The sequence below is a fragment of the Rhinatrema bivittatum genome, chromosome 1 (genome assembly GCF_901001135.1).
Source record: "Rhinatrema bivittatum chromosome 1, aRhiBiv1.1, whole genome shotgun sequence".
Classification (NCBI taxonomy): Eukaryota; Metazoa; Chordata; class Amphibia; order Gymnophiona; family Rhinatrematidae; genus Rhinatrema; species Rhinatrema bivittatum.
The window spans coordinates 11,157,816-11,183,962 of NC_042615.1; the positions used below are offsets into that span (position 1 = coordinate 11,157,816).

General features: G+C 47.6%; 1 protein-coding gene across 1 annotated transcript; it reads right to left on the reverse strand.

The window, feature by feature from the left end:
• Nucleotides 1–1,256: 1,256 nt before the first annotated feature.
• LOC115082707 (interleukin-21-like) lies at nt 1,257–24,558 on the reverse strand. The gene is made up of 4 exons (XM_029586904.1): nt 24,434–24,558; nt 14,740–14,830; nt 14,599–14,634; nt 1,257–1,490 (listed from the first exon to the last, which is right to left on the reverse strand). The coding sequence occupies exons 1-4, from the start codon at nt 24,556–24,558 to the stop codon at nt 1,257–1,259; spliced, it is 486 nt and encodes a 161-aa protein (XP_029442764.1).
• Nucleotides 24,559–26,147: the final 1,589 nt, after the last annotated feature.

Below are 26,147 nucleotides of genomic sequence, written 5' to 3' on the forward strand. Positions count from 1 at the left end.
GGTGCGCCCGGCACTAACGCAGCTCTTCCTACCGCTCCTTACTGTATCGGCCTGTAACTAAATAGTAATGACCTGCGCCAGATAAGCTGCTTCCTGCTTCCAGAGAGCCAGGTAAATCAGTATTTATCTGGCTATGTGGTGGCGGTGGCTGCTACCACTTACTCGATATCCTGTCAAGGATGCCTCCACTCCCCTTTCTGAGTTAAAATGTGCATTCGGCTTGTGCCAAATGCACATTTTAAAGTTTAGGTGCGTTTTTTTGTTTTTTTAACTCCCAATGCATTTGCATAGCATTAGTTTACTGCATTGGGAGTTTAAAGTATTTTAAGCTGAGCGTTAAATCCATGTGCTGAAATCAAGCACACAAGCATCAGCCTTTGAGTTAAAAGCTGTGTCCTTGTTTTGAGCTCGGCCTCTAATTCTCTGTGAAAGAGCAGCGCCATTCGATGTTCAAAGTGCCAGGAGTTCTTTCTTCACAAATTTTAATTCGTTTAAAATCCAGCCAAGGTACTACCCCCAGAATGATTGTACACCAATGTTAGGTTCCATATTAGGGGCTACAACCCAGGAAAGAGATCTAGGGGTCATAGTGGATAACACATTGAAATCGTCGGTTCAGTGTGCTGCGGCAGTCAAAAAAGCAAACAATGTTAGGAATTATTAGGTAGGGACTGGTGAATAAAACGGAAAATGTCATAATGCCTCTGTATCGCTCCATGGTGAGACCGCACCTTGAATACTGTGTACGATTCTGGTCGCCGCATCTCAAAAAAGATATAATTGCGATGGAGAAGGTACAGAGAAGGGCAACCAAAATGATAATTCCCATAGGTTTGAAAAGACGATGTATAAATGATGACATTCAGTTTTGTTTTCTAAGTCTTTGCTATTATGATTCTTTTTCTTGGGTGGACATAAGAATTGTGCAGTGATGATGATGTACAGGAGCTTTTGAAATCACCAAGGCCTCTTCTTCTGAAGCAGCCACACCTGAAGAAGGGACCCGTGGAGTCGGAAAAGCTCATGTGCAGCATTATCTTTCAATAATTCTTATGCTGCGACAATAAAATGTATCACAGCCCGGGAAGAATTTGGTTTCCATCAAGACTTCTTTTATGGCAGAAACCCAGCAGCCAAAGGCAATCAGAAATGCTGCTTTGGCTACCACGTTTTCCTCTGTAATCGTATCTGATCATCCAGTCTCAAAGCCGGAGAGGGCGTCTGGCCACTCTTTTCAGGATTGTAACTGTACATTCTCAGGTTTTGAACACAGAAAGCAAGATGTTTAGATTTTTTTCTCCTGCAAACTGCAAAGAATGCCAGTGACTCTGTCTGCTCTGACCCCATAACCTTACCTTGCTTTGTGGCGACTGTTTTGCTTTTTTGGTCAGGTGAAACTTTATAAGATCAAAGTTTTCCACGGGTGCCTTTGGCTTTAGCTGGGAGCTCTGGTTCTGGAAGCACTCTAGGGCAGATAATAGACAATCATCCTGAAAAGAGAAGCGGGCAGACATAGCATTAATTTTCCGATGCTGGCGGAATGAGCTGCTAGTTCGTTTTCTCATTCCGTACGCATGCTGAACACCTCTGAGACTATGATGGCAGAGGAGGACACTAACGTCCGTCTAGTCTGCCCAGTTGTCATCTTGTTGCAGTACAGAACCCCCCCAGTTGATTGACTTTCCCTCCCGATCCTCTGCACTTGCCGCAGGCCTTCTTGAATGCGGTTACCTTTTTGACCTGCACTACTTTCTCTGAAATACTTTTCCAAATATTTCCGATTGTAACTCCTGTGCCTCATATCTCTCTTGTGAAAATGTTTGCTTCTTGTGCATTATTTCTACCTTTGAGGTATCTGAATGTCTCTCTCATGTCCCTCATCACTGCTCTCCTGTAGGGTATTCACATTTAGGCCCTTTAAGTCTCCTCTGATCAGGCTTTTGGTATACATCCTATACCATTTTAGTAGCCCTTCTCTGGACTTTCTCTACCTGTCTATCTCCTTTTGGAGATACAACTTCCGTTACAGTACTCAACTAAACTCACGGCTTTTTCTCTTTTGGTAGACCTGCTGGGCTCTCGTTTTAAGATTAATTTCCTTGCTGACAATTTCTTTTCCTTTCCCTACAAGTGCTGATTGTGGGATGACCTGTTCTTTGTGTGTGTAAACCACATGTGATTGCAAAACGCTTGGCAGAGATCTAGATAAAAGATCTTATACAAAATAAAATGCCTTGCATTTTAAATTGTACTGAAATGGATTCCCCTTAGCATGTTCCAAATAAAGGTCAGATTGAACTAACACCTTTTATTAGAGTGAATGGAAAGATGACTGGTTTTCAAGAGCTATGTGTCCTTCCTTGGAGGCAGAGCAGATTCTGCAGAACTCCAGAAAGCCAGTCACAGATCGATTTAGGATATTTATTTTATTTACTTTAAAATGTTTGTTACCTGCCCCTCCAAGGTTCAGGGTAGTGTACAATACAATGTCCATAAAATAAGAATACATCAAACAAAATAGTGGCAGATTTTTACTGCCCCATTAGCACCAAACAAGATTTCCCCAGGGAGAATGTTGTTCTCCCCTTAGACGGTATCGTCCACGTTCCAAATCAATGCACGCCCTCCACTTCCAAGGGCCAGAATCTTGCACATGCTGAGGGAAACCCCTGATCCCTAAAAGGGCTGTTTGCCTGCAGTGCTGTGATGTTTTTCCCAAAACCAGGACAGGAGCTTCCAGACCTAGTCCTGGTGACCCCACAGCCAGCCAGGATTTCAGGATATTCACAGTGAGTGTGCACGAGATAAAGTCACAGTAAATGCAAACTTATCTCATGCGTATTCATTGTGGATACCCTGAAAACCTGAGGGAGCTGTGGGATCAATAGGACGAATTTGGAAGCCACTGTCTTAAAAATATTAATTAAACCCACTCCTGTCATTGACACGCCCAATCCTCCAACAAGATTTGAATATGAATATTATCCAGGCATTATGGCAGCTTCCCTCCAGCATAATTTAACCTTTGTTTATGTTTCTCAATCTCAGTTAATGTTAAAATGTAAAATAGTATGACCCTTGTCATACTGTTCCAGTTGTTATAATGTGAACCGATGTGATGTACTCCAATGAATGTCGGTATATAAAAGCAAATAAAGAAAGAAAGAAAGAAAGAAATATAAATCAGAGCACCTTTCCATGCACAGCCACACACCTAACACTCCCTCCTGCTGATTCCTGTTCAGACTGGCAGCACACACAGAGGTAATAAATGACCACTTACATTTACAGCAACCTTTAAGCCTGTTGCAAGCTAAGTGCACAGTTACAGATCTTTGCTAAATGTGGTTCCTCTACCATGAAAAGGAATGAACAGGGGATATGGAAGGGGGAGAGATTGGCAGTTTAATTTCTCTATTTTAATATTCTTCAGTTTTACCAGACTTTAACCGAATTAGATGATGAGCCTGAGTAGTAGGCTTGAATTAAGAAAGTGAAAAGTGTTCATGTCCGCTTCCTGCCTCGCCTTGACGCTTGGCTCCACATATTCCAGTGGACAACAGGGCAAGCCCGCTGCTTCCTTAGCAGCATAAAATCTGTGCATACCGTAACGCTACTTCCCTTTCATCCAACCTGCAGTCAGGACAGGTCAGACGTGGAGAAGCTCTGCTCGTGTTCTGGGGAGCTTTTACCCCGAGGCATTAATCCATGGACTGAAGAATTGTCATTTCAGGCGATCTGAGATTTTGATGAGTATCTTGAGCTGCTGCGTGAGTCTTGTGACAGCTCTTAATCGCAGATCCCAAACAGAACCAGGTTGGGTGCTCTTACCCTGCTGTGTGCTCTCTCTCTCTCCTCGTACAAAAAAATCCCCTCCATTCTCTGCCTATGGAAAACCTGTCTCTATTGACTAAGGCCCTGTGCTGTGAAAAAGAGGCTTTCAGAGATGGTGCTTACTGTGTTTTTCCTAACTGAAGCTTTCTTCTTCCGTTGAAAATTTCCTGTGTCTTTGTTTTTTCTCTCTCTCCAGGAGCCAGTGGAACAGATTCTTGTTTTTGGCTGATGTGCTCTGAGATAGGGCTAATGTCCGTGCTGCCTCTGGTACGTGACATCGCCAGCGGAGCCTGAGAACCCCGGGCAGCCTGGGTGCTTCGAGCGTCACGGTGCGGAAAATGGTAGTGAAACCGGCGTGAGATGGGCACATTTTCACTTGACTCGACAAAACAGCCCAACTGCTTTGCATTTTCCATGCACAGAAACCATCTCGGGCTTTGCTGAGTGCAGCAGGGAATGAAATCAGACTTGCCCCTGCACAGTCTTATTATCCTGTTTATTGCCAGTGGCACTGTTTGCTTTTCTCAAAGGGACATGGTAGGGGCATGGGGCTTCAGTTTTAGAAATTTGGCTACTCCACCAGCTGTGGTGTCGTTTCTTTAACCTTCCTTTGCTAATGGGGTGTGGTCTGGGAATGTTAGTGGCTAGTAAGGGGGCTACCAGGTTATTACAATACTGATAAATATTATCCTGGCTGGTCCACAGTTTCACTTGTTTAATTAATTAGTTGAGCTTTTTTTTCCTTTTAATCATGTGCTGGGCATGAGGATTAGGTGTTTAGGGATGAGAGGGTTATGGTGGCTGATTGTTTATAAGTGAAGGGATTGTTTCTTTACATTCGGTGTCATTTTGTTAGTAATATGTATTTTTAAATAAAATGGAATGGCTGTTGGAAAAAGTGGACTAGAAGTTTGTTAATTAAATGGTAGCATCTTTGCTACCTGTTTCGTTACAGAACAAAGAAAGCATTCAGAAAAACCACAGCCTGGGGTATCTGAGACTCTTACTAGAACTGCTCTGGCTGACTGGAATACCACCAGCTTAATTTTCCAGCTGAAACTGAGACTATTTGCTGTCATATTTGCGATGGTTTGAGAAAACAGCATGTGTCATAAACATATCCTGCTGACTTGACAAGGAGGGCATGGTATGAAAAAACAGAAAGCCAAGGACCATGCTTCGTTTAATTGGGCTGGCCAGCTTCTCTGCGGGCTAGATCAGCCTCCCAGTTATCTACAGATGATCTCAGACATGTGAAAAAGGAGAGCTAGGTGGTCTCTAACGCTTGCGCAGGATCCAGTACATCTCCCAGGAGCCTGCTCTACTTAAATGAGCTGCTACGAATAGCCTGTTACCAAATGCTGACCGTGCCCACAGGCCTGGAATATTATACAGATTTTAGCCTGAACATCTCCAGGTTTTTATCTCAGCCTGGAAAAAATGTTACCCTTGCAATCTGCTTTTGGTTTTAATTACTCATTTTTCCAAAATCTGTGCTCAAGGAGGGTTATTCATCAGGTAAATAGTTCCCTGCCGCAGAGGGCTGACAATCGAAGTTGGTACCTGAGGCAATGGAGGGGGACGTGACTTGCCCAGGGTCACAAGGAGCATCCTTGCTTCCCTCATGGATGAATGCCATGCAGCAATCCAGTAGCTGTATTGGATTGGCAAAAACCTTTGCAGGGTGCGACAGAGACAAGTCCCTGAGCTATCCAAAGGCACCTACGAGCTCTCAAGACCACCTGGTCTTTTTCTCATCTGAGCTCACAAGTTCATCAGCACCATCTTCTCTGCACAAAGCCGATCCAATGAAAGGTATCACAGCCTGCCAAGACTTTACCCAGGAGTGCGGAGTGATGGGTGTGGTGGCCGCCTGGGGCTAAGACTCCCGTCTGCTCCGAAGACACCACGCGTGACAGAGAAAACCATAGAATTTGCTGAGCTGTGTCCTCTGTGTGTGTCTCCCATCATCCTTTCTACCTATTGTGTATTGCTATAACGAAAGGGTAAAAATGTCCCTGCTGCAAAGTTCAAGTTAATCTGCAGTTTCAATGAGAGTTAACAGGAAGGGATATCACAGCTATAGCAGAACCTCCCACTTAAAAACTGCACCCCTCCTTGCCCAAATGCTCATGAGCAAGGCCCCCCTCCCTACTTTTTATGAAGTATCATTACATATCCCCTTGTATGTTTGTAGTTACTGTTTCAGGCCCCCTGACACATGCAGCCTGGACTCCTAGATCTTGCAGAGCGCTGCAGGCCTGTACGTTACCCTCTCATGAACCACGTTACCTTCCTTCCTGAGCAGGGCATGGATAAATCTATTAGTCATGAGATTTCAGTCACAGCTCTGTCAAATTCTCGTTTTGTGGTAAGTGCAACTCATCAGCCACCCTGCTTAATCTTTACTATGTTTTCACTTTGATACTCCAAAAGGAGTTACTTCAACCCAGAAGCACACACAAATGTGTTGGGTTGTTTTGTGGTTGAGAACACTACATTTATGTACTTAGTAAAATGCAACAGCATATCGCTAATTCCCAAATGATTTATTTAACTGCTTGCTTGCAAGTCACAAAATGCTGCTAGATAAAGAGCCAGTGTAGCAGAATAGCTTCAGAAACAGCCAAGGACCTGGCTGCTTGCTAATCACTGGAGTGGGCTGTAACTTGCAAACAGCCACATCACTAGAGCTCAGTCTCCCTGCACTCACACAGTAATGCATGGGAGGGGAAGCAGGGCTCTTTATAAACCATGCCAGTACAGCTCAGTCTCCCTGCACTCACACAGTCATGCATGGGAGGGGAAGCAGGGCTCTGTATAAACCATGTCAGTACAGCTCAGTCTCCCTGCACTCACACAGTCATGCATGGGAGGGGGAGCAGGGCTCTGTATAAACCATGTCAGTACAGCTCAGTCTCCCTGCACTCACACAGCCACGCATGGGAGGGGAAGCAGGGCTCTGTATAAACCATGTCAGTACAGCTCAGTCTCCCTGCACTCACACAGTCATGCATGGGAGGGGGAGCAGGGCTCTGTATAAACCATGCCAGTACAGCTCAGTCTCCCTGCACTCACACAGTCATGCATGGGAGGGGGAGCAGGGCTCTATATAAACCATGTCAGTACAGCTCAGTCTCCCTGCACTCACACAGTCATGCATGGGAGGGGGAGCAGGGCTCTGTATAAACCATACCAGTACAGCTCAGTCTCCCTGCACTCACACAGTCACGCATGGGAGGGGGAGCAGGGCTCTGTATAAACCATGTCAGTACAGCTCAGTCTCCCTGCACTCACACAGTCATGCATGGGAGGGGAAGCAGGGCTCTATATAAACCATAAACCATGTCAGTACAGCTCAGTCTCCCTGCTCTCACACAGTCACGCATGGGAGGGGAAGCAGGGCTCTATATAAACCATGCCAGTACAGCTCAGTCTCCCTGCACTCACAGTCATGCATGGGAGGGGAAGCAGGGCTCTGTATAAACCATGTCAGTACAGCTCAGTCTCCCTGCACTCACACAGCCATGCATGGGAGGGGGAGCAGGGCTCTGTATAAACCATGTCAGTACAGCTCAGTCTCCCTGCACTCACACAGTCATGCATGGGAGGGGGAGCAGGGCTCTGTATAAACCATGTCAGTACAGCTCAGTCTCCCTGCACTCACACAGTCATGCATGGGAGGGGGAGCAGGGCTCTATATAAACCATGTCAGTACAGCTCAGTCTCCCTGCACTCACACAGCCATGCATGGGAGGGGAAGCAGGGCTCTGTATAAACCATGCCAGTACAGCTCAGTCTCCCTGCACTCACACAGTCATGCATGGGAGGGGAAGCAGGGCTCTGTATAAACCATGTCAGTACAGCTCAGTCTCCCTGCACTCACACAGTCATGCATGGGAGGGGAAGCAGGGCTCTATATAAACCATAAACCATATCAGTACAGCTCAGTCTCCCTGCTCTCACACAGTCATGCATGGGAGGGGAAGCAGGGCTCTGTATAAACCATGTCAGTACAGCTCAGTCTCCCTGCACTCACACAGTCATGCATGGGAGGGGAAGCAGGGCTCTATATAAACCATGCCAGTACAGCTCAGTCTCCCTGCACTCACACAGTCATGCATGGGAGGGGAAGCAGGGCTCTATATAAACCATAAACCATGTCAGTACAGCTCAGTCTCCCTGCTCTCACACAGTCACGCATGGGAGGGGAAGCAGGGCTCTATATAAACCATGCCAGTACAGCTCAGTCTCCCTGCACTCACACAGTCATGCATGGGAGGGGAAGCAGGGCTCTATATAAACCATGCCAGTACAGCTCAGTCTCCCTGCACTCACACAGTCATGCATGGGAGGGGAAGCAGGGCTCTGTATAAACCATGTCAGTACAGCTCAGTCTCCCTGCTCTCACACAGTCATGCATGGGAGGGGGAGCAGGGCTCTGTATAAACCATGCCAGTACAGCTCAGTCTCCCTGCACTCACACAGTCATGCATGGGAGGGGGAGCAGGGCTCTGTATAAACCATGCCAGTACAGCTCAGTCTCCCTGCACTCACACAGTCATGCATGGGAGGGGAAGCAGGGCTCTGTATAAACCATGCCAGTACAGCTCAGTCTCCCTGCACTCACACAGTCATGCATGGGAGGGGAAGCAGGGCTCTGTATAAACCATGTCAGTACAGCTCAGTCTCCCTGCACTCACACAGTCACGCATGGGAGGGGAAGCAGGGCTCTGTATAAACCATGTCAGTACAGCTCAGTCTCCCTGCACTCACACAGTCACGCATGGGAGGGGAAGCAGGGCTCTGTATAAACCATGTCAGTACAGCTCAGTCTCCCTGCACTCACAGTCATGCATGGGAGGGGAAGCAGGGCTCTGCATAAACCATGTCAGTACAGCTCAGTCTCCCTGCACTCACAGTCATGCATGGGAGGGGAAGCAGGGCTCTGTATAAACCATGTCAGTACAGCTCAGTCTCCCTGCACTCACACAGCCATGCATGGGAGGGGAAGCAGGGCTCTGTATAAACCATGTCAGTACAGCTCAGTCTCCCTGCACTCACACAGCCATGCATGGGAGGGGAAGCAGGGCTCTGTATAAACCATGTCAGTACAGCTCAGTCTCCCTGCACTCACACAGTCATGCATGGGAGGGGAAGCAGGGCTCTATATAAACCATGCCAGTACAGCTCAGTCTCCCTGCACTCACACCGTCATGCATGGGAGGGGAAGCAGGGCTCTGTATAAACCATGCCAGTACAGCTCAGTCTCCCTGCACTCACACAGTCATGCATGGGAGGGGGAGCAGGGCTCTGTATAAACCATGTCAGTACAGCTCAGTCTCCCTGCACTCACACAGTCATGCATGGGAGGGGAAGCAGGGCTCTGTATAAACCATGCCAGTACAGCTCAGTCTCCCTGCACTCACACAGTCATGCATGGGAGGGGGAGCAGGGCTCTATATAAACCATGTCAGTACAGCTCAGTCTCCCTGCACTCACATTCATGCATGGGAGGGAGATCAGGGCTCTATATAAACCATGTCAGTACAGCTCAGTCTCCCTGCACTCACATTCATGCATGGGAGGGAGATCAGGGCTCTATATAAACCATGTCAGTACAGCTCAGTCTCCCTGCACTCACACAGTCATGCATGGGAGGGGGAGCAGGGCTCTGTATAAACCATGCCAGTACAGCTCAGTCTCCCTGCACTCACACAGTCATGCATGGGAGGGGAAGCAGGGCTCTGTATAAACCATGTCAGTACAGCTCAGTCTCCCTGCACTCACACAGTCACGCATGGGAGGGGAAGCAGGGCTCTATATAAACCATGTCAGTACAGCTCAGTCTCCCTGCACTCACAGTCATGCATGGGAGGGGAAGCAGGGCTCTATATAAACCATGTCAGTACAGCTCAGTCTCCCTGCACTCACAGTCATGCATGGGAGGGGAAGCAGGGCTCTGTATAAACCATGTCAGTACAGCTCAGTCTCCCTGCACTCACAGTCATGCATGGGAGGGGAAGCAGGGCTCTATATAAACCATGTCAGTACAGCTCAGCCTCCCTGCACTCACACAGCCATGCATGGGAGGGGGAGCAGGGCTCTGTATAAACCATGTCAGTACAGCTCAGTCTCCCTGCACTCACACAGTCATGCATGGGAGGGGGAGCAGGGCTCTATATAAACCATGTCAGTACAGCTCAGTCTCCCTGCACTCACAGTCATGCATGGGAGGGGAAGCAGGGCTCTGTATAAACCATGTCAGTACAGCTCAGTCTCCCTGCACTCACAGTCATGCATGGGAGGGGAAGCAGGGCTCTATATAAACCATGTCAGTACAGCTCAGCCTCCCTGCACTCACACAGCCATGCATGGGAGGGGGAGCAGGGCTCTGTATAAACCATGTCAGTACAGCTCAGTCTCCCTGCACTCACACAGCCATGCATGGGAGGGGAAGCAGGGCTCTGTATAAACCATGTCAGTACAGCTCAGTCTCCCTGCACTCACACAGTCATGCATGGGAGGGGGAGCAGGGCTCTGTATAAACCATGCCAGTACAGCTCAGTCTCCCTGCACTCACACAGTCACGCATGGGAGGGGAAGCAGGGCTCTATATAAACCATGTCAGTACAGCTCAGTCTCCCTGCATTCACAGTCATGCATGGGAGGGGAAGCAGGGCTCTATATAAACCATGCCAGTACAGCTCAGTCTCCCTGCACTCACACAGTCATGCATGGGAGGGGGAGCAGGGCTCTGTATAAACCATGCCAGTACAGCTCAGTCTCCCTGCACTCACACAGTCATGCATGGGAGGGGAAGCAGGGCTCTATATAAACCATGTCAGTACAGCTCAGTCTCCCTGCACTCACACAGTCATGCATGGGAGGGGGAGCAGGGCTCTGTATAAACCATGCCAGTACAGCTCAGTCTCCCTGCACTCACACAGTCACGCATGGGAGGGGGAGCAGGGCTCTGTATAAACCATGCCAGTACAGCTCAGTCTCCCTGCACTCACACAGTCATGCATGGGAGGGGAAGCAGGGCTCTGTATAAACCATGTCAGTACAGCTCAGTCTCCCTGCACTCACACAGTAATGCATGGGAGGGGGAGAAGGGCTCTATATAAACCATGTCAGTACAGCTCAGTCTCCCTGCACTCACACAGTCATGCATGGGAGGGGGAGCAGGGCTCTGTATAAACCATGTCAGTACAGCTCAGTCTCCCTGCACTCACACAGTCATGCATGGGAGGGGGAGCAGGGCTCTATATAAACCATGTCAGTACAGCTCAGTCTCCCTGCACTCACACAGTCATGCATGGGAGGGGAAGCAGGGCTCTGTATAAACCATGTCAGTACAGCTCAGTCTCCCTGCACTCACACAGTCATGCATGGGAGGGGAAGCAGGGCTCTGTATAAACCATGTCAGTACAGCTCAGTCTCCCTGCACTCACACAGTCATGCATGGGAGGGGAAGCAGGGCTCTGTATAAACCATGTCAGTACAGCTCAGTCTCCCTGCACTCACACAGCCATGCATGGGAGGGGAAGCAGGGCTCTGTATAAACCATGTCAGTACAGCTCAGTCTCCCTGCACTCACACAGTCATCCATGGGAGGGGGAGCAGGGCTCTGTATAAACCATGCCAGTACAGCTCAGTCTCCCTGCACTCACACAGTCACGCATGGGAGGGGAAGCAGGGCTCTGTATAAACCATGTCAGTACAGCTCAGTCTCCCTGCACTCACAGTCATGCATGGGAGGGGAAGCAGGGCTCTATATAAACCATGTCAGTACAGCTCAGTCTCCCTGCACTCACAGTCATGCATGGGAGGGGAAGCAGGGCTCTGTATAAACCATGTCAGTACAGCTCAGTCTCCCTGCACTCACAGTCATGCATGGGAGGGGAAGCAGGGCTCTGTATAAACCATGTCAGTACAGCTCAGTCTCCCTGTACTCACCAGTCATGCATGGGAGGGGAAGCAGGGCTCTGTATAAACCATGTCAGTACAGCTCAGTCTCCCTGCACTCACCAGTCATGCATGGGAGGGGAAGCAGGGCTCTATATAAACCATGTCAGTACAGCTCAGTCTCCCTGCACTCACAGTCATGCATGGGAGGGGAAGCAGGGCTCTATATAAACCATGTCAGTACAGCTCAATCTCCCTGCACTCACAGTCATGCATGGGAGGGGAAGCAGGGCTCTATATAAACCATGTCAGTACAGCTCAGTCTCCCTGCACTCACAGTCATGCATGGGAGGGGAAGCAGGGCTCTGTATAAACCATGTCAGTACAGCTCAGTCTCCCTGCTCTCACACAGTCATGCATGGGAGGGGAAGCAGGGCTCTGTATAAACCATGTCAGTACAGCTCAGTCTCCCTGCACTCACACAGTCATGCATGGGAGGGGAAGCAGGGCTCTGTATAAACCATGCCAGTACAGCTCAGTCTCCCTGCACTCACCAGTCATGCATGGGAGGGGAAGCAGGGCTCTGTATAAACCATGTCAGTACAGCTCAGTCTCCCTGCTCTCACACAGTCATGCATGGGAGGGGAAGCAGGGCTCTGTATAAACCATGCCAGTACAGCTCAGTCTCCCTGCACTCACCAGTCATGCATGGGAGGGGAAGCAGGGCTCTGTATAAACCATGCCAGTACAGCTCAGTCTCCCTGCACTCACAGTCATGCATGGGAGGGGAAGCAGGGCTCTATATAAACCATGCCAGTACAGCTCAGTCTCCCTGCACTCACACAGTCATGCATGGGAGGGGAAGCAGGGCTCTGTATAAACCATGCCAGTACAGCTCAGTCTCCCTGCACTCACACAGTCATGCATGGGAGTGGAAGCAGGGCTCTGTATAAACCATGCCAGTACAGCTCAGTCTCCCTGCTCTCACACAGCCATGCATGGGAGGGGAAGCAGGGCTCTGTATAAACCATGTCAGTACAGCTCAGTCTCCCTGCACTCACACAGCCATGCATGGGAGGGGAAGCAGGGCTCTGTATAAACCATGTCAGTACAGCTCAGTCTCCCTGCACTCACATTCATGCATGGGAGGGGAAGCAGGGCTCTATATAAACCATGCCAGTACAGCTCAGTCTCCCTGCACTCACACAGTCATGCATGGGAGGGGAAGCAGGGCTCTGTATAAACCATGTCAGTACAGCTCAGTCTCCCTGCACTCACACAGTCACGCATGGGAGGGGGAGCAGGGCTCTGTATAAACCATGCCAGTACAGCTCAGTCTCCCTGCTCTCACACAGCCATGCATGGGAGGGGAAGCAGGGCTCTGTATAAACCATGTCAGTACAGCTCAGTCTCCCTGCACTCACACAGTCATGCATGGGAGGGGAAGCAGGGCTCTGTATAAACCATGTCAGTACAGCTCAGTCTCCCTGCACTCACACAGCCATGCATGGGAGGGGAAGCAGGGCTCTGTATAAACCATGTCAGTACAGCTCAGTCTCCCTGCACTCACACAGTCATGCATGGGAGTGGAAGCAGGGCTCTGTATAAACCATGCCAGTACAGCTCAGTCTCCCTGCTCTCACACAGCCATGCATGGGAGGGGAAGCAGGGCTCTGTATAAACCATGTCAGTACAGCTCAGTCTCCCTGCACTCACACAGTCATGCATGGGAGGGGGAGCAGGGCTCTGTATAAACCATGTCAGTACAGCTCAGTCTCCCTGCACTCACACAGCCATGCATGGGAGGGGAAGCAGGGCTCTGTATAAACCATGTCAGTACAGCTCAGTCTCCCTGCACTCACACAGTCATGCATGGGAGGGGGAGCAGGGCTCTGTATAAACCATGTCAGTACAGCTCAGTCTCCCTGCACTCACACAGCCATGCATGGGAGGGGAAGCAGGGCTCTGTATAAACCATGTCAGTACAGCTCAGTCTCCCTGCACTCACATTCATGCATGGGAGGGGAAGCAGGGCTCTATATAAACCATGCCAGTACAGCTCAGTCTCCCTGCACTCACACAGTCACGCATGGGAGGGGGAGCAGGGCTCTGTATAAACCATGCCAGTACAGCTCAGTCTCCCTGCTCTCACACAGCCATGCATGGGAGGGGAAGCAGGGCTCTGTATAAACCATGTCAGTACAGCTCAGTCTCCCTGCTCTCACACAGTCATGCATGGGAGGGGAAGCAGGGCTCTGTATAAACCATGTCAGTACAGCTCAGTCTCCCTGCTCTCACACAGTCATGCATGGGAGGGGGAGCAGGGCTCTGTATAAACCATGTCAGTACAGCTCAGTCTCCCTGCACTCACACAGTCATGCATGGGAGGGGGAGCAGGGCTCTGTATAAACCATGTCAGTACAGCTCAGTCTCTCTACACTGAAACTGTCATGCTTGGGAGGGGGAATCACTATAAATTGTAGTATTTACTGTGTCTTATTTGATTTAAAATGCCTGAGGAGCTAGAAATGTTGATGCAGTTTATGCCTAGATATAGGATTTCTAGTTGTGAAAAGAAAACACGTGGGTGAATGTTAACAAGAAGAGTGAGTGTGACTCATTCACTTTCTAACGCGTGTACAAAAGTCTTAGGTCACCCGTAACAGTAAAGGCAAACTAGGAAGGTAACTGGAAAGCCAACAAAAATAGGCCTTCTAAACTAAAGCTATCGATTGATGTCTCTTATGACTGAATTGTTACATGGGGCGTTGTATAGCGCAGAAGCCAGTTTTTAAATACATCCCAGAGCTGCAGGAAAGCAATTTTAAGGAGAAATAAAAGGCACGGCCTTACCTTCACGCCTTCTGGGGCATGCAAAAGTCCAGGTTTCTAGAATAACACAGAATGTGCACGTTACAAGAATGACAGATGCATGAAGCAATCCACAAAACAGGCCTCTCTGATCCGTCTGCTGAAAAAAAAAAAGCTACTCACCAACTTAGTTACAGATTTTTTCATCTCCTGCGCTGATTTTAATATTTCCTTGCATTTTCGCCGGGTAGGCAGGGAAGCCGCCCCCAGGACGCTGGAAGAGACGAGAAACATACAGCAGAGGATTACCCCCTTCATGGCACTACACTCAGCAGAGAGCGCAAAGGTGGACTGGAGTTCATCTGTGGACAGGTGCTCATCCTACCTATTTATTTATCCATGCTGCAGATAGCAGCCCTCCCATTTCAGGCTGGAAAGCTTTGAAGACTGGATGAATGAGTAATCTTATTTTCTTTTCCACTGGTCAGGTGTATGTGCGTACAAGTGTCTCTGTCGTTCTCTCTCTCTCTCTCTCTCTCTGCGTGGTGGGTGGAGGAGGTAGAGGCAGTGAAGGAGATTCTGCCCCAATCTGCACATTAGACAGGAAAGAAAAGAGAGAGAGAAATGGTGAAGTTTCAGTTTGAATCAAGACGTGAGTGCAGCAAATAAGGTTTTGGTAAATAAGGGGGTGGCCGTGCATCTTCCACCCACAGGGATGGCTTACCTGTCTCGTCCTGCACCGCACTTGCGATGACGCCACAGCAATGAGTAAACTCACTCCTCTTTGCCGTCCGGGGGACTTACCTGCTCTGTTATTCCTACTCTGGTCAGTATTCCACAAGAAAAGGGCAAGGAGGGGACTTTTATTTTTTGGAAACTGTACTTGTGCACCGTTTCATTGAGTATTTTTAAACTAAAGGAGGGATGGGAAATTTGTAATTATTCAGCTGCAGTTAAGGTGATTAGAGCTATGAATCAGTGATGAGTCTGATTAAAGAATGGTGGCTTGAAGAAGTCACTAGGACTCTACAAAATCGGCATCGATTGCATTTTTATTGATTAGTAAATATGTAGCCCAAAAAGAAAGGCGGAAACGATTTACCCGTCTCTCAGAGAACTTTGGCGAGTTAACGTATTTGAGACTAGTCGAAAGCATGTTGCCTTGTGGACAAAGATGTGGCGGTAGTGGGTAGCGTGTGGTGGTATTGTGAGAGAAAGCTTGAGGAATGGACAGTATTTGGATATAAAACTACTTAAGAGCAGTCTCTCCTCCGTTATCATCTGGCGTTCCTTTCAAGTCTGAATAGTCTCTGTTCTTATTCTCCACCTTTCCCTTCATCACTCCTTTCAAGCCTGCCTTATTTCTCTCTCTCTCTCTCTCTTTCTTCCCTGTCTTTCTATAATCTTAGCTCATTCTTCCTTCCTTCCAGTGCTGTTCATGTATTACCTACCCTCCTTTCTCTTTCTTCTTTCCTTTCTTCTAGATCACTTTGTACCCTCCTTACGCTCTTTTCTGTTCACCGTTTTTCTTTACTTTTTTCTTCCTTTAACTTCATGTTTGGTAAGTTTTTCTTGCTACGTTTCTCTTACCTCCTTCTCCTTAACTTGGTGCCTCTGATCAACCCTCATAAGACATTCTCCGCCTGTGTCATTTTTGTTTGCTATTCACATTACTTAGTCTAATTTTACCTTAAGAACATAAGATTTGCCATACTGGGTCAGACCAAAGGTCCATCAAGGCCAACAGTGGCCAATCCAGGCCATAAGAACCTGACAGGATCCCAAGGGGTAGAGAGATTCCAAGCTGCTTATCCCAGGGATAAGAAGTGGATCTCTGCAACGCTTCCTTAATAATGGTTTATGGACTTTTCCTCCAGTGATGCGAGTGTGGACTCCTGAGCCGAGACGAGCAAGGCCTACCTGAGAGGAGATTTCCCAGGCTCTCATCTTTGGGGAGGCAGATCTCAGTGTTAGTTTGGCAGCGGTCAGCAGCGGAGACCAGTACACAGTACAAGGGTCGAGGCAGGTAGCGAGCAGCAGAGTCCAGTAACAATCCAGGGGTCGGGGCAGGCAGCAACAGAGTCCAATAACAATCCATGGGTCAGAGCAGGAACCAAGACGAGGAGAAATCACGCAGCCAACAGCTCCAGGAGACCTGTTGCAGAGGCAAGGCTGAAGAGCAGGGACTAGGTTAAAATAATCCCTGCTGGATGAAGTCAGGGAGGAACCACGGGAACATTTCCCGCCTTGGTTCCTTTAAGAATCGGCGTGGGGCGCTTGCGCCTAGGTCGCGTCTGGCCTGGGCGGATTTGGAGGCATGCCGACTGGCCAGGAAGATCGCAGCAGCACCTCCTCGTCACCACGAGAGAGGATGGCTTGGCTCCGGGGTTTGGCTGGGTTAGCGAGGTCCGCCACCCGCTGCTGCAGCTGGCGAACATAAAAGTACCCCCTCTCTTATGACCCTCCCTGGAGGCTTGGGTTTCCTGGGGTAGCAGACATGGAACTGTTTAAGCAGTTCTTTTTCTAAATATTCGAGGCTGGTTCCCAAGTGTTATCCTCCGGTCCATAACCCTCCCAGGATATCAGGTATTCCCACCTGCGAATCCGTCAATGGACATCAAGAACATCCTTGACTCGGAATAGTTGATCCTCGGCTGGAGTCTTTCTGGTGGGCCAAGATAGCACCAAAGGCTTTAAGAGAGAAACATGGAATACGTTGTGTATCCGCAAGCTAGCCGGCAGGCATAGCTGGTAAGTGACCGGTCCTATCTGTCGGACGATAGGAAATGGTCCAATGTATCGCGATGCCAGCTTCATGGAGGGCACCCTGAGACGTGTGTATCGCGTGCTTAACCAGACCTTATCTTCACACTTAAACTGTGGACCTGGTTGACGATGCTTATCCGCGCTCCTCTTGGCCCTAAGGCCAGCCTTTTGTATCATGGATTTCGTACGACTCCACAGATTCTGTAGCTCCTGGGCAGTTAGCTAGGCCACCGGTGAGGCTACTGATAGTGGTAGGGGTAGCAGAGGGTTCGGGCCGTCGTCCATAGACTACTTTGAAGTGAGAGGTCCCGGTAGCAGTGTTGAACTCTGCCCAAGGCAATAAAGCTGCCCAATTGTCCTGTCGATTGTTGACGAACATTCATAAGAACTTCTTCAATGTCCGATTCGTACGTTCAGTCTGGCCGTTTGCCTGGGGGTGGTAGGCTGTGGTAAAGTCCACAGCAGAGTGATCGCCAATATTTTGCAGTAAATTGAATCCCTCTGTCTGAGAGGATATGTTGTGGTAGTCCATGTAGTCTTTCTATCTGTGATGGCCTGGATTTGACTCCTCTGGCACTCGGCTGCTCGTTTCTGGGACAACTGATAGACAACCATCACACCTTTTTATTTTAATCATTCTGTATTTTACTTTGGCAACACATGGAAAATTGTCATGCCAATAAAGTTATCTGAATCTGAATGTCTCAGCATTACTGGAAACAACTCAGGGGGAGGACATTATTTATCCAACAATGCCCCTTGTCACCTTTGTCCTGGAACCAAATAGGGACTCGAAATAGGGTGGGTTCTTTTCAATAATGTGCAAATTCAGCAGAAATAAGGAGGTGCGCCTAAGGTTATGCCTGTATTTTATAAACTGTACAGCTGGAGACACACAGTAAATAAAATACCACATATCTGCACTCTGATAGTTAGCGTGTAGTGTTTCTGTAAATGCACATTTTTTATTGTAGAGATCCTCATCGTTTATACACTTATTTTATAAAAGTTAGTGTATTAGTTTTCTTGATTAATCCCTTCTTATTTCATTTGTAAAGCAGAGTGGATGATTGACCTGACCAGGCAGTTCAGGCTCATGGACTCGCTGACAGGCTTCCTGACACCTTCTATCTAAATTTAATGGGAACTGAAGACCAGATTGATTTATTATTGTTTGTGGTTTCCCTCATTTTGTTTTATGATATTTCCTTTGGATAACCATGGGCGCTCCGAGGATATTTTAAAAAATGAAATAAAACAAAAGTTATGAAATCAGAAAGCAGAGTAAGAAAAGAAAACAACTGAGTAATTGGCAGCAAAGGGGAAGAAATCAAATTACTAAATTAGATGAATTAGCTAAATGGACAAAGCTTTGATAGAGTTGCTAAAATGAGATAAATTGACTGGGTGGAAAAGCTTTGAGAAAGGCCTTTCTACATTTAACAATCTTTCTCAAGATGAATGGTTAAGTGGCGGTGAGTTCCAGTATCTAGGGGCTAAAAGGGAAACCAAATCTCCCCAGAGAGCGTGTTGGTAGTAAGGGGAAATGAGCATGGAGGGATGGGAAGGGGATCCCCAAAGCAACATCCGATCTCTAAACTGAATACGCAGGGATGGCGCTAGCCAACGCAATTCAAAGAGGAGAGAGGGAACGCCATGGAATTTAGATTTTCCAAACATCAGCTTGGCTGCTGGGTTTTCAACCATTTCAATGCGTCTCAGTTGAGTAGAAGTGAGGCCGTAGAATGGAAAACTGCAGTAGTCTAATCTAGACAGAACGAGTGCACATATATTTTACACATTAAAGAGTTGTAATATGTGTACATGTTAACATTCAGTTTATGTTCAGGGACAGGTATTTTCTAAAGTTGGCTGATGTATATGCCTAGCTCACTTACAGGCCGATACAGTAAAATCGTGGGAGAGCAGGCGAGCGCCCGCTCTCCTGTGCGTGCGATACAGTATTTTAATTTATTAAAATTAGGGACGGTGGTAAAAAGAGGCACTAGGGACACTAGCGCGTCCCTAGCACCTCTTTTTTTACAGGAGCGGCAGCTGTCAGCGGGTTTGACAGCCAACGCTGAATTTTGCTGGCATCGGTTCTCGAGCCTGCTGACAGCCACGGGTTTGGAAACCGGATGCCAGCAAAATTGGGCGTCCTGTTTTCGAGCCGCAGGCCTATTACAATTTTTTTTTCTATTTTTTTTACTTTTTTTAACTTTTGGGACCTCCAACTTAATATCGCCATGATATTAAGTTGGAGGGTGCACAGAAAAGCAGTTTTTACTGCTTTTCTGTGCACTTTCCCGGTGACCGGAGAAATTAGCGCCTACCTTTGGGTAGGCGCTAATTTCTGAAAGTAAAATGTGCGGCTTGGCTGCACATTTTACTTTCTGTATTGTGCGGGGATAACTAATAGTGCCCGCAACGTGCATTTGCATGTTGCGGGCGCTATTAGGTTCGGGGGGGTTGGACGCTTGTTTTGGACGCGCAATTACCCTTTACTGAATAAGGGGTAAAGCTAGCGCATCCAAAACGCGCGTCCAATCGCGGGTTAACTATCAGCCTGTTAGGAAATACTTTTGTGCCTACTCATGAGCACCAGTTCACCAAGACCTTCACCGATTGACCTAGACCCTCATCAGTTCAACCACTAGCTCCAGACCATCCCTTCACCCAAAATCTGCAGACAAAAGGGACATCAGATTTATTGCCCATGACTGGAGAAGGAAACGTAAAAGCAAGCATGCGTGTTTGATGCTTACGTGCAGTCAGTTTATAAAATACATAAATGAGCATTTGCTTCCAAATCCCGCTTCAAAATGCCCGATTTGCTTGTGCTTGCTTTTCCGTGCAGCAGTGACAGTGCACGAGTACTCCTGCCTTTCTGAGAATTCGCTTACCCCACACATGTACATATGTGCTGATTTTACACGCATAATCCCCACGCAAGTCTTTGAAAATTACTCCCAAGAGCTTTCTTTAGAAACAGATCTCCTCTTTTATGGTCAGCAAATTAGGGTTTTTCCTGATCTATGTAAAGTGGCTCAAACTAAACAAAAGTACAATTCTAGCAATGGAGCGGATTTCTTCCTTAAATTTCTAAGTTCATTGTTCAACATCCGGGGGTTAAAGAAACATGGAGCTAACCCAGCAGCTGGTGCTGGAGGAGGTTGCTAATTAATTAGTAGATGATACATTTGTGATTTTTCTACTTTCTTATATATATTTTTTCTTTTATCTTGTTCTTCTCTCCATCCATATTGTGGACTTGAGTTTTGGGTGTAAGCTTTTGGATGTTTATGCATATTGACATAGCAAGTGATGTAGACAAAGACCAAAAAGCCCAGCAGTGATTTTATGCGCATTGACCCGAAGCAGATCAAATTCCCACATGGAACCCATCCCCCCAATCCCACTGTGTCCCTTTTAGGGTTGTAAGTGCCGCTCCGTGCAGGTTACCCCCTGCCTTCCAGGAAGCACAATGCAGCCGTAATCACTGCTACGCTGAGTTGCAACCCTCGCTCAGTGAAGGTTGCCCCCTGCCCTCATTACCATTCTCTTGCCATTCTCTGTGTTTATCCCATGCCTTCTTGAAGACTGCCACTCGTTTGATATTTTTCCTCTTGTTTTTTTCTTAATGTATTATTTCTGTGTCATGATTGATTGATTAGCATTCAGTTTGTATATTTGCAAAGTAGCCTGACCTGGGCTCACAAATTTAGGCTTGACATCTTTCCTGCCAGGTCCGTGCGTGGGATCTCTATGTCCCCAGTCCTCCTGACTCCAAAAACCCCAGGATGTGCACGGAGCTGGTCGGGGTAGTGTCCTCCGGAGGGTTGGGAAAAGGAGTCCGTGAGTGCTCAGCCAACTTAACTGTCTGGGGTTTCTGAGGAGGCCTAAAAGTCAGGGCTGGAGCCCAGGGAATTAGGTGCTCAAGGCAAACCTTAAATCTTGCACCTCGCGTGCTCCCTTCCACAGTTAACTTTTCAAACTTAATACCGTGCACTTGTATGAACATAAATTCTGCATTCATAATGACAGATGGGTTTAATGTAATTTACATGGTCTGCTAGCTTTGACTCGGACCCACCAACATTTAGTAAGTTCTTTGCAGAGGAAACAAGAGCAAATTCACACAGCTGTAAACTGACAGATTTATTTTAAATGGAAAAGGAGAACATGATTCTAATTGTAACCTAATAGATGATGCCAACTGGCCCATCTGATAATGCTGATTTTTTTAAAGTGCTCTAAGGGGGATCCAGAAAACTATAGACCGGTGAGCCTGACATTGGTGCTGGGCAAAATGGAAGAGCCCATTCTTAAACACAATATTACTGACCATTTAGACATGGCTTAATGAGGAACAGTGAACAGGGTTTTAGGAAAGGGAAGTCTTCATTCACAAATCTGTTAGATATTTTTGAAAGTGTAAATAAATGTGTAGATGAAGAGGATCCTGTTGATGTAATGTTTCCCTTTAGGTACCCAGATCAGTCCAGACTCCTGGGTTTTGCCTCCCTTCAAGCAGATGGAGACAGAGAAAGCTTTGCAGGCACTGCCTCTTAACCCAGTGCCACCTGCAGCTCCTCGGTATTTCTCTGTCTCCAGCAGATGGAGGTGGTGCAAAACCTGCTGTTCTGTACCTGATCAAACAAAAAGAAGAAGGAGATACATTTTCCTTTTGGTTTTTGGGAAGCAGTGCCTCCCAGGAGGTGGCAGGTCCTGGTGGGACCAACCCTCCTGGTAGCAGGCGATAACGAGCAGGGATTGAGAACCCCAAATTTGCTCGGGTCTCTGCGCCGGGGGTGACAGCCAGTGATCTGGCTCCCTCCCTCTTCAGCACCATTGACAGGGACATCCTTGCCTCTCTCAAGGAAATATGCTGCGCCGCCTAAACTTTATTTGGAAAAAAAAGACGCTCGATGTTGGACATTAGATCGCATTTTCCCCTCTCTGGGGACATTGCGCACAAGGTAGAAGCTCTTACCCGGGGTGCCTCGTGGCTAAGGGGGTGTCAGCGTGGGCTGTGCACCTACAGGGCTGCTCACCATGCTGCGTTCCAGCCGATGCACAGTCTGTGGGGAGACTCGCACGCGGCTGTCGCGGTCTGGCGTTTACTCCCGTTGTCTCCCTGGAGGGGAGGGCTCATCGAAGGCAGTGCCGGAAGACATTTCGCAGCAGCGCAGCCCTTCACGTTCGCGAGCTGCTTCAGGCAGTGCGACAGCCCCGTTCCCACCGAGTGCAGGAACGGCGGCCATTTTAGATACCTTTGATGCCTGGGAACGTCGTGCAGCAGTGGGAGGGGATCTCCCACCGCATCTGTCCCCGGCATTTTCTAGCCCTGGGGGGGGGCATGGATGGGCACAAGGAGGAGAACTAGATCCCAGATACTGTCTTCCTCAGGCTCTTGTACCTTGTAAATGCTAATAATTTTGCTCTTACCTATTGAAAACCATAGTTATCTCTTTTTCCTCTTGCATTTCTAATGCCCCACTGGGAACCCCAATGGCCAGGTCAGGCAGTGTAGAGTAGAGAAATGTACCATCTTTGTCACAGCACCCCCACTGATTCCTGCCTCAGTGGTTTACACCTGCTTGCATATTATCAAGAAACCCCAGTGTCTTTGTGGATTGTTGAGTTTGGATTTGAAGGAGTAGGAGCTTTTTCTTTTAGTTCCCTTAGGTTTGTATTGAACCAGCCCAAAGCCTTGGCTGAAGAGTCTTATTCAGTAAAGAGAGATTTATTTCAAGTGGAAGACCAGTGGTGGTATTATAAGAGCGAAAGGAGAGAAGGAGAATGCATGCAGAAAAATAAGGAAAAAGCAGAAAAAAATAAACAAATACTTTAGTTTGTTCACTAAAGAAGACCCTGGAGGAGGACCATGGATGGGAGTGGGGAAGACTCAACTCCATTTACAGAAGAGAATGTATGAAAAGAGCTAGGAAGCCTGAAATTGGACACGGCCATGGGGCTGGATGAGGTACATCCCAGGATACTGAGGGAGCTCAGAGATATGGTGGTGGATCTGCTGAGAAGAACAGGAGTGTGAGCAGAGCCAATCACTGGAACAATTTCCATCCCTGAAAGGTTTTAAGAGCAAGTGAGACCAGCATCTGTCTGGGTTGGGTTTAGCTATAGTAGAAGCTTCCTTAAAACAGGGGATCCCTTCCAGTCCTCTCTATCTATGATTTTCATGATTGTTTCTCTTCTGCTCTTGGTGCTGTGCTCGATGTCGTTGCATTCTGTACCGTGATGTACCACATTGCTGGATTAAAGTGGTTAATTTTGTTTCCAGGAAGTGCTTACTCACATCCCTAACATAACTATTAATTTTACAATTTACATAATAGTATCTGCATTTACTAATCAGACACCTTGAGGTTGATATTCAAAAGCCATTTAGACAGATAACTGGCTAGCCGGCTATATTTTAGCCGCATAATTACTGATATGGCTAGAATTTAGCTGCATAAGTCGGGGGTGTTGCACAGACGAGCGGGGGATGTTTCCACATGGAGCAGCGTTAGCTACATAACTTACGCGGCTAACTCTGGTCACGCCATAGCTCTGTCCTAAAGTTGACCGGATATACTTATCGGCTTATTTTAAGATAGCCGGAGATATTCAGTGGCGCAGCCACAGCACTGAATATCCCCGTTAAGTTAGCCAGATAACTGTATACCTCTACCAAGCATGCTTAAATCCTGTGACAATTATTAGTTTCCAGTTCCCTTGATGCTGGGTTATTCAGAAAATATGAACACATTTCTCACTAATAATGGACTATGAAGAATTTAAAGGATTGTTTTTCCAGCAACCATCATATGGCATAGGGTCCTGGATACTGACCTGGTAACCCTTTAGAGCTAAAAGCTTCTTTGTGCTGTGAGTATAATCATCAGTTGCTTTGGGATAAACATAAAGTCTCATATAAGCTAGTGAAATACTTAGCTTTTAAGCTAGTGAAATACTTAGCTTTTGAAGTTGATAGAGATGACACTTCTCTGTGATGAATGCCGCTTGCACGTCTGAAGGAAAGGCTGTTGTATTACTGCCGTGTTTAAAGGTTCCTTTCAGGTAATCTTTATGCCTGCTATTGATTTACCTGTGTGAGGCTGTTGGATTAACGCCGTGTTTGAAGGTCCCTTTCAGGTATTCCTTTTTCTCGCTGTCGAATCGCTCGACTCTGCAGGGTTTCGGAGTATTCTCCTTCTTCAGGGGTCCAGCCATCTTGTTGATGAGAACAATTTATGAATATGCCATGTCATTATTTATACAGCACTTGCGATATGCGGCTTCCTGTATGATAAATAAATTAGAGACTTTAACAATAAACAAAAGACCATAGTCTTGTTTTTATGGGCGCCATCATGTTGGAACAGATAGTATCCGAAGGTAACAAGTCTATAACGCTTACCAAGTTGTCATGTATGATCAGCGCTGCCTCAGAGGTGCTTCCTAACAGTGCAGGAGCTTTGATAGCGTCTGACGCGGTGCAGTGCATGCGCTGTCAGTTTATCTTTTGAAAACCCCGCGAAACAGCAGGGTGCCTGGATCGCGGAAAATTACCAGTTTTGTAATGTCTGATTAAAACTAATGTATTGTGGTTGTGCTGAATAGAAAAATGCCATTAAAGTAAAATGTGCACAAGATAGAGATGTACCATTGGAACTTAGTGGGTCATTTACCAGGCGGATCACATGCGATACCAAGATGGGGGCGGAGTCAGCCCCGGAAGAGGAGGAGTCGGGGCGTCACCAGGGCTGACTCCACGAAAACGCCGCGGACGGCGAAAAGGTAGGTGCCTTTTCGCGTCCTATTTTACGCCCAATAGCTACACCTCCTATGGTGGCGCTATTGGGTGCGAAACCGGCAGCGAACACACCGCAGCAGTGTGATCGCTGCTGGCTAGCGCAGGACCCCCCCGTGTCGAACCCACGCCCCCCCATTAGCGCGATTTCTAAAGTATCGCAGGCCTCTACTGAAGTGGAAAACATTGTTCGAAAGATTAACCCAGCAGCACACCCGCTAGATCCCATCCCAACAAAAACCCTCAAGCTAATTCCAAACTGCCTAGCTAGACCCATTGCGGACATCACCAATCTTTCCCTCGAGCAAGGAGTACTCCCGGATTCCCTCAAATGTGCTATAGTCAAACCCATCCTAAAAAAACCACAACTCGACCCAACCATCCCATCCAACTATCGGCCCATCTCGAACCTTCCGTTCCTGGCGAAGATCATCGAGAAGACGGTTAACCACCAACTCTCAGAATTCCTGGAAAACCACAACATACTTGCTCCCGCCCAACACGGCTTAAAAAAATTTCACAGCACAGAATCGCTACTACTCACCCTCACAAACACTATACTACGAGGGTTCGACAAAGGCACATCCTTCCTCCTAATCCTACTAGACATCTCCGCTGCATTTGACACCGTCAGCCATAAGATTCTAATTCACAGACTAAAAGAAATAGGCATCACTGGCACCATCCTCCAATGGTTTCAATCATTCCTCACCAACAGAACCTTTAAAGTAACCCTAGGAAATACAACATCAGAAAGAATACCCCTCTCACAGGGAGTCCCCCAAGGCTCATCTCTATCCCCCACCCTTTTCAACGTCTATATGCTGCCACTATGCAATTACTTAGACAAAACAGGACTCACCTACTTTCTTTACGCCGATGATGTACAGATACTGCTCCTCATCAGAGACAACATCGACAATGCACTAAACCAATGGGAAACATACAGGACAAACATAACCACCATCCTCTCAGAAATGGCACTAACGCTCAACCAGAACAAGACAGA

Excerpts from the sequence above, each read along its gene's own strand:
- LOC115082707 (XM_029586904.1), bottom strand. The coding sequence starts at position 24,558 with ATGGCTGGACCCCTGAAGAAGGAGAATACTCCGAAACCCTGCAGAGTC. Across the intron at positions 14,635-14,739 it reads AAAAATCTGTAACTAAGTTG|AAACCTGGACTTTTGCATGC; the intron begins GTGAGTAGCTTT and ends GTGTTATTCTAG. Across the intron at positions 1,491-14,598 it reads ATGCCCCAGAAGGCGTGAAG|GATGATTGTCTATTATCTGC; the intron begins GTAAGGCCGTGC and ends TTCTCTTTTCAG.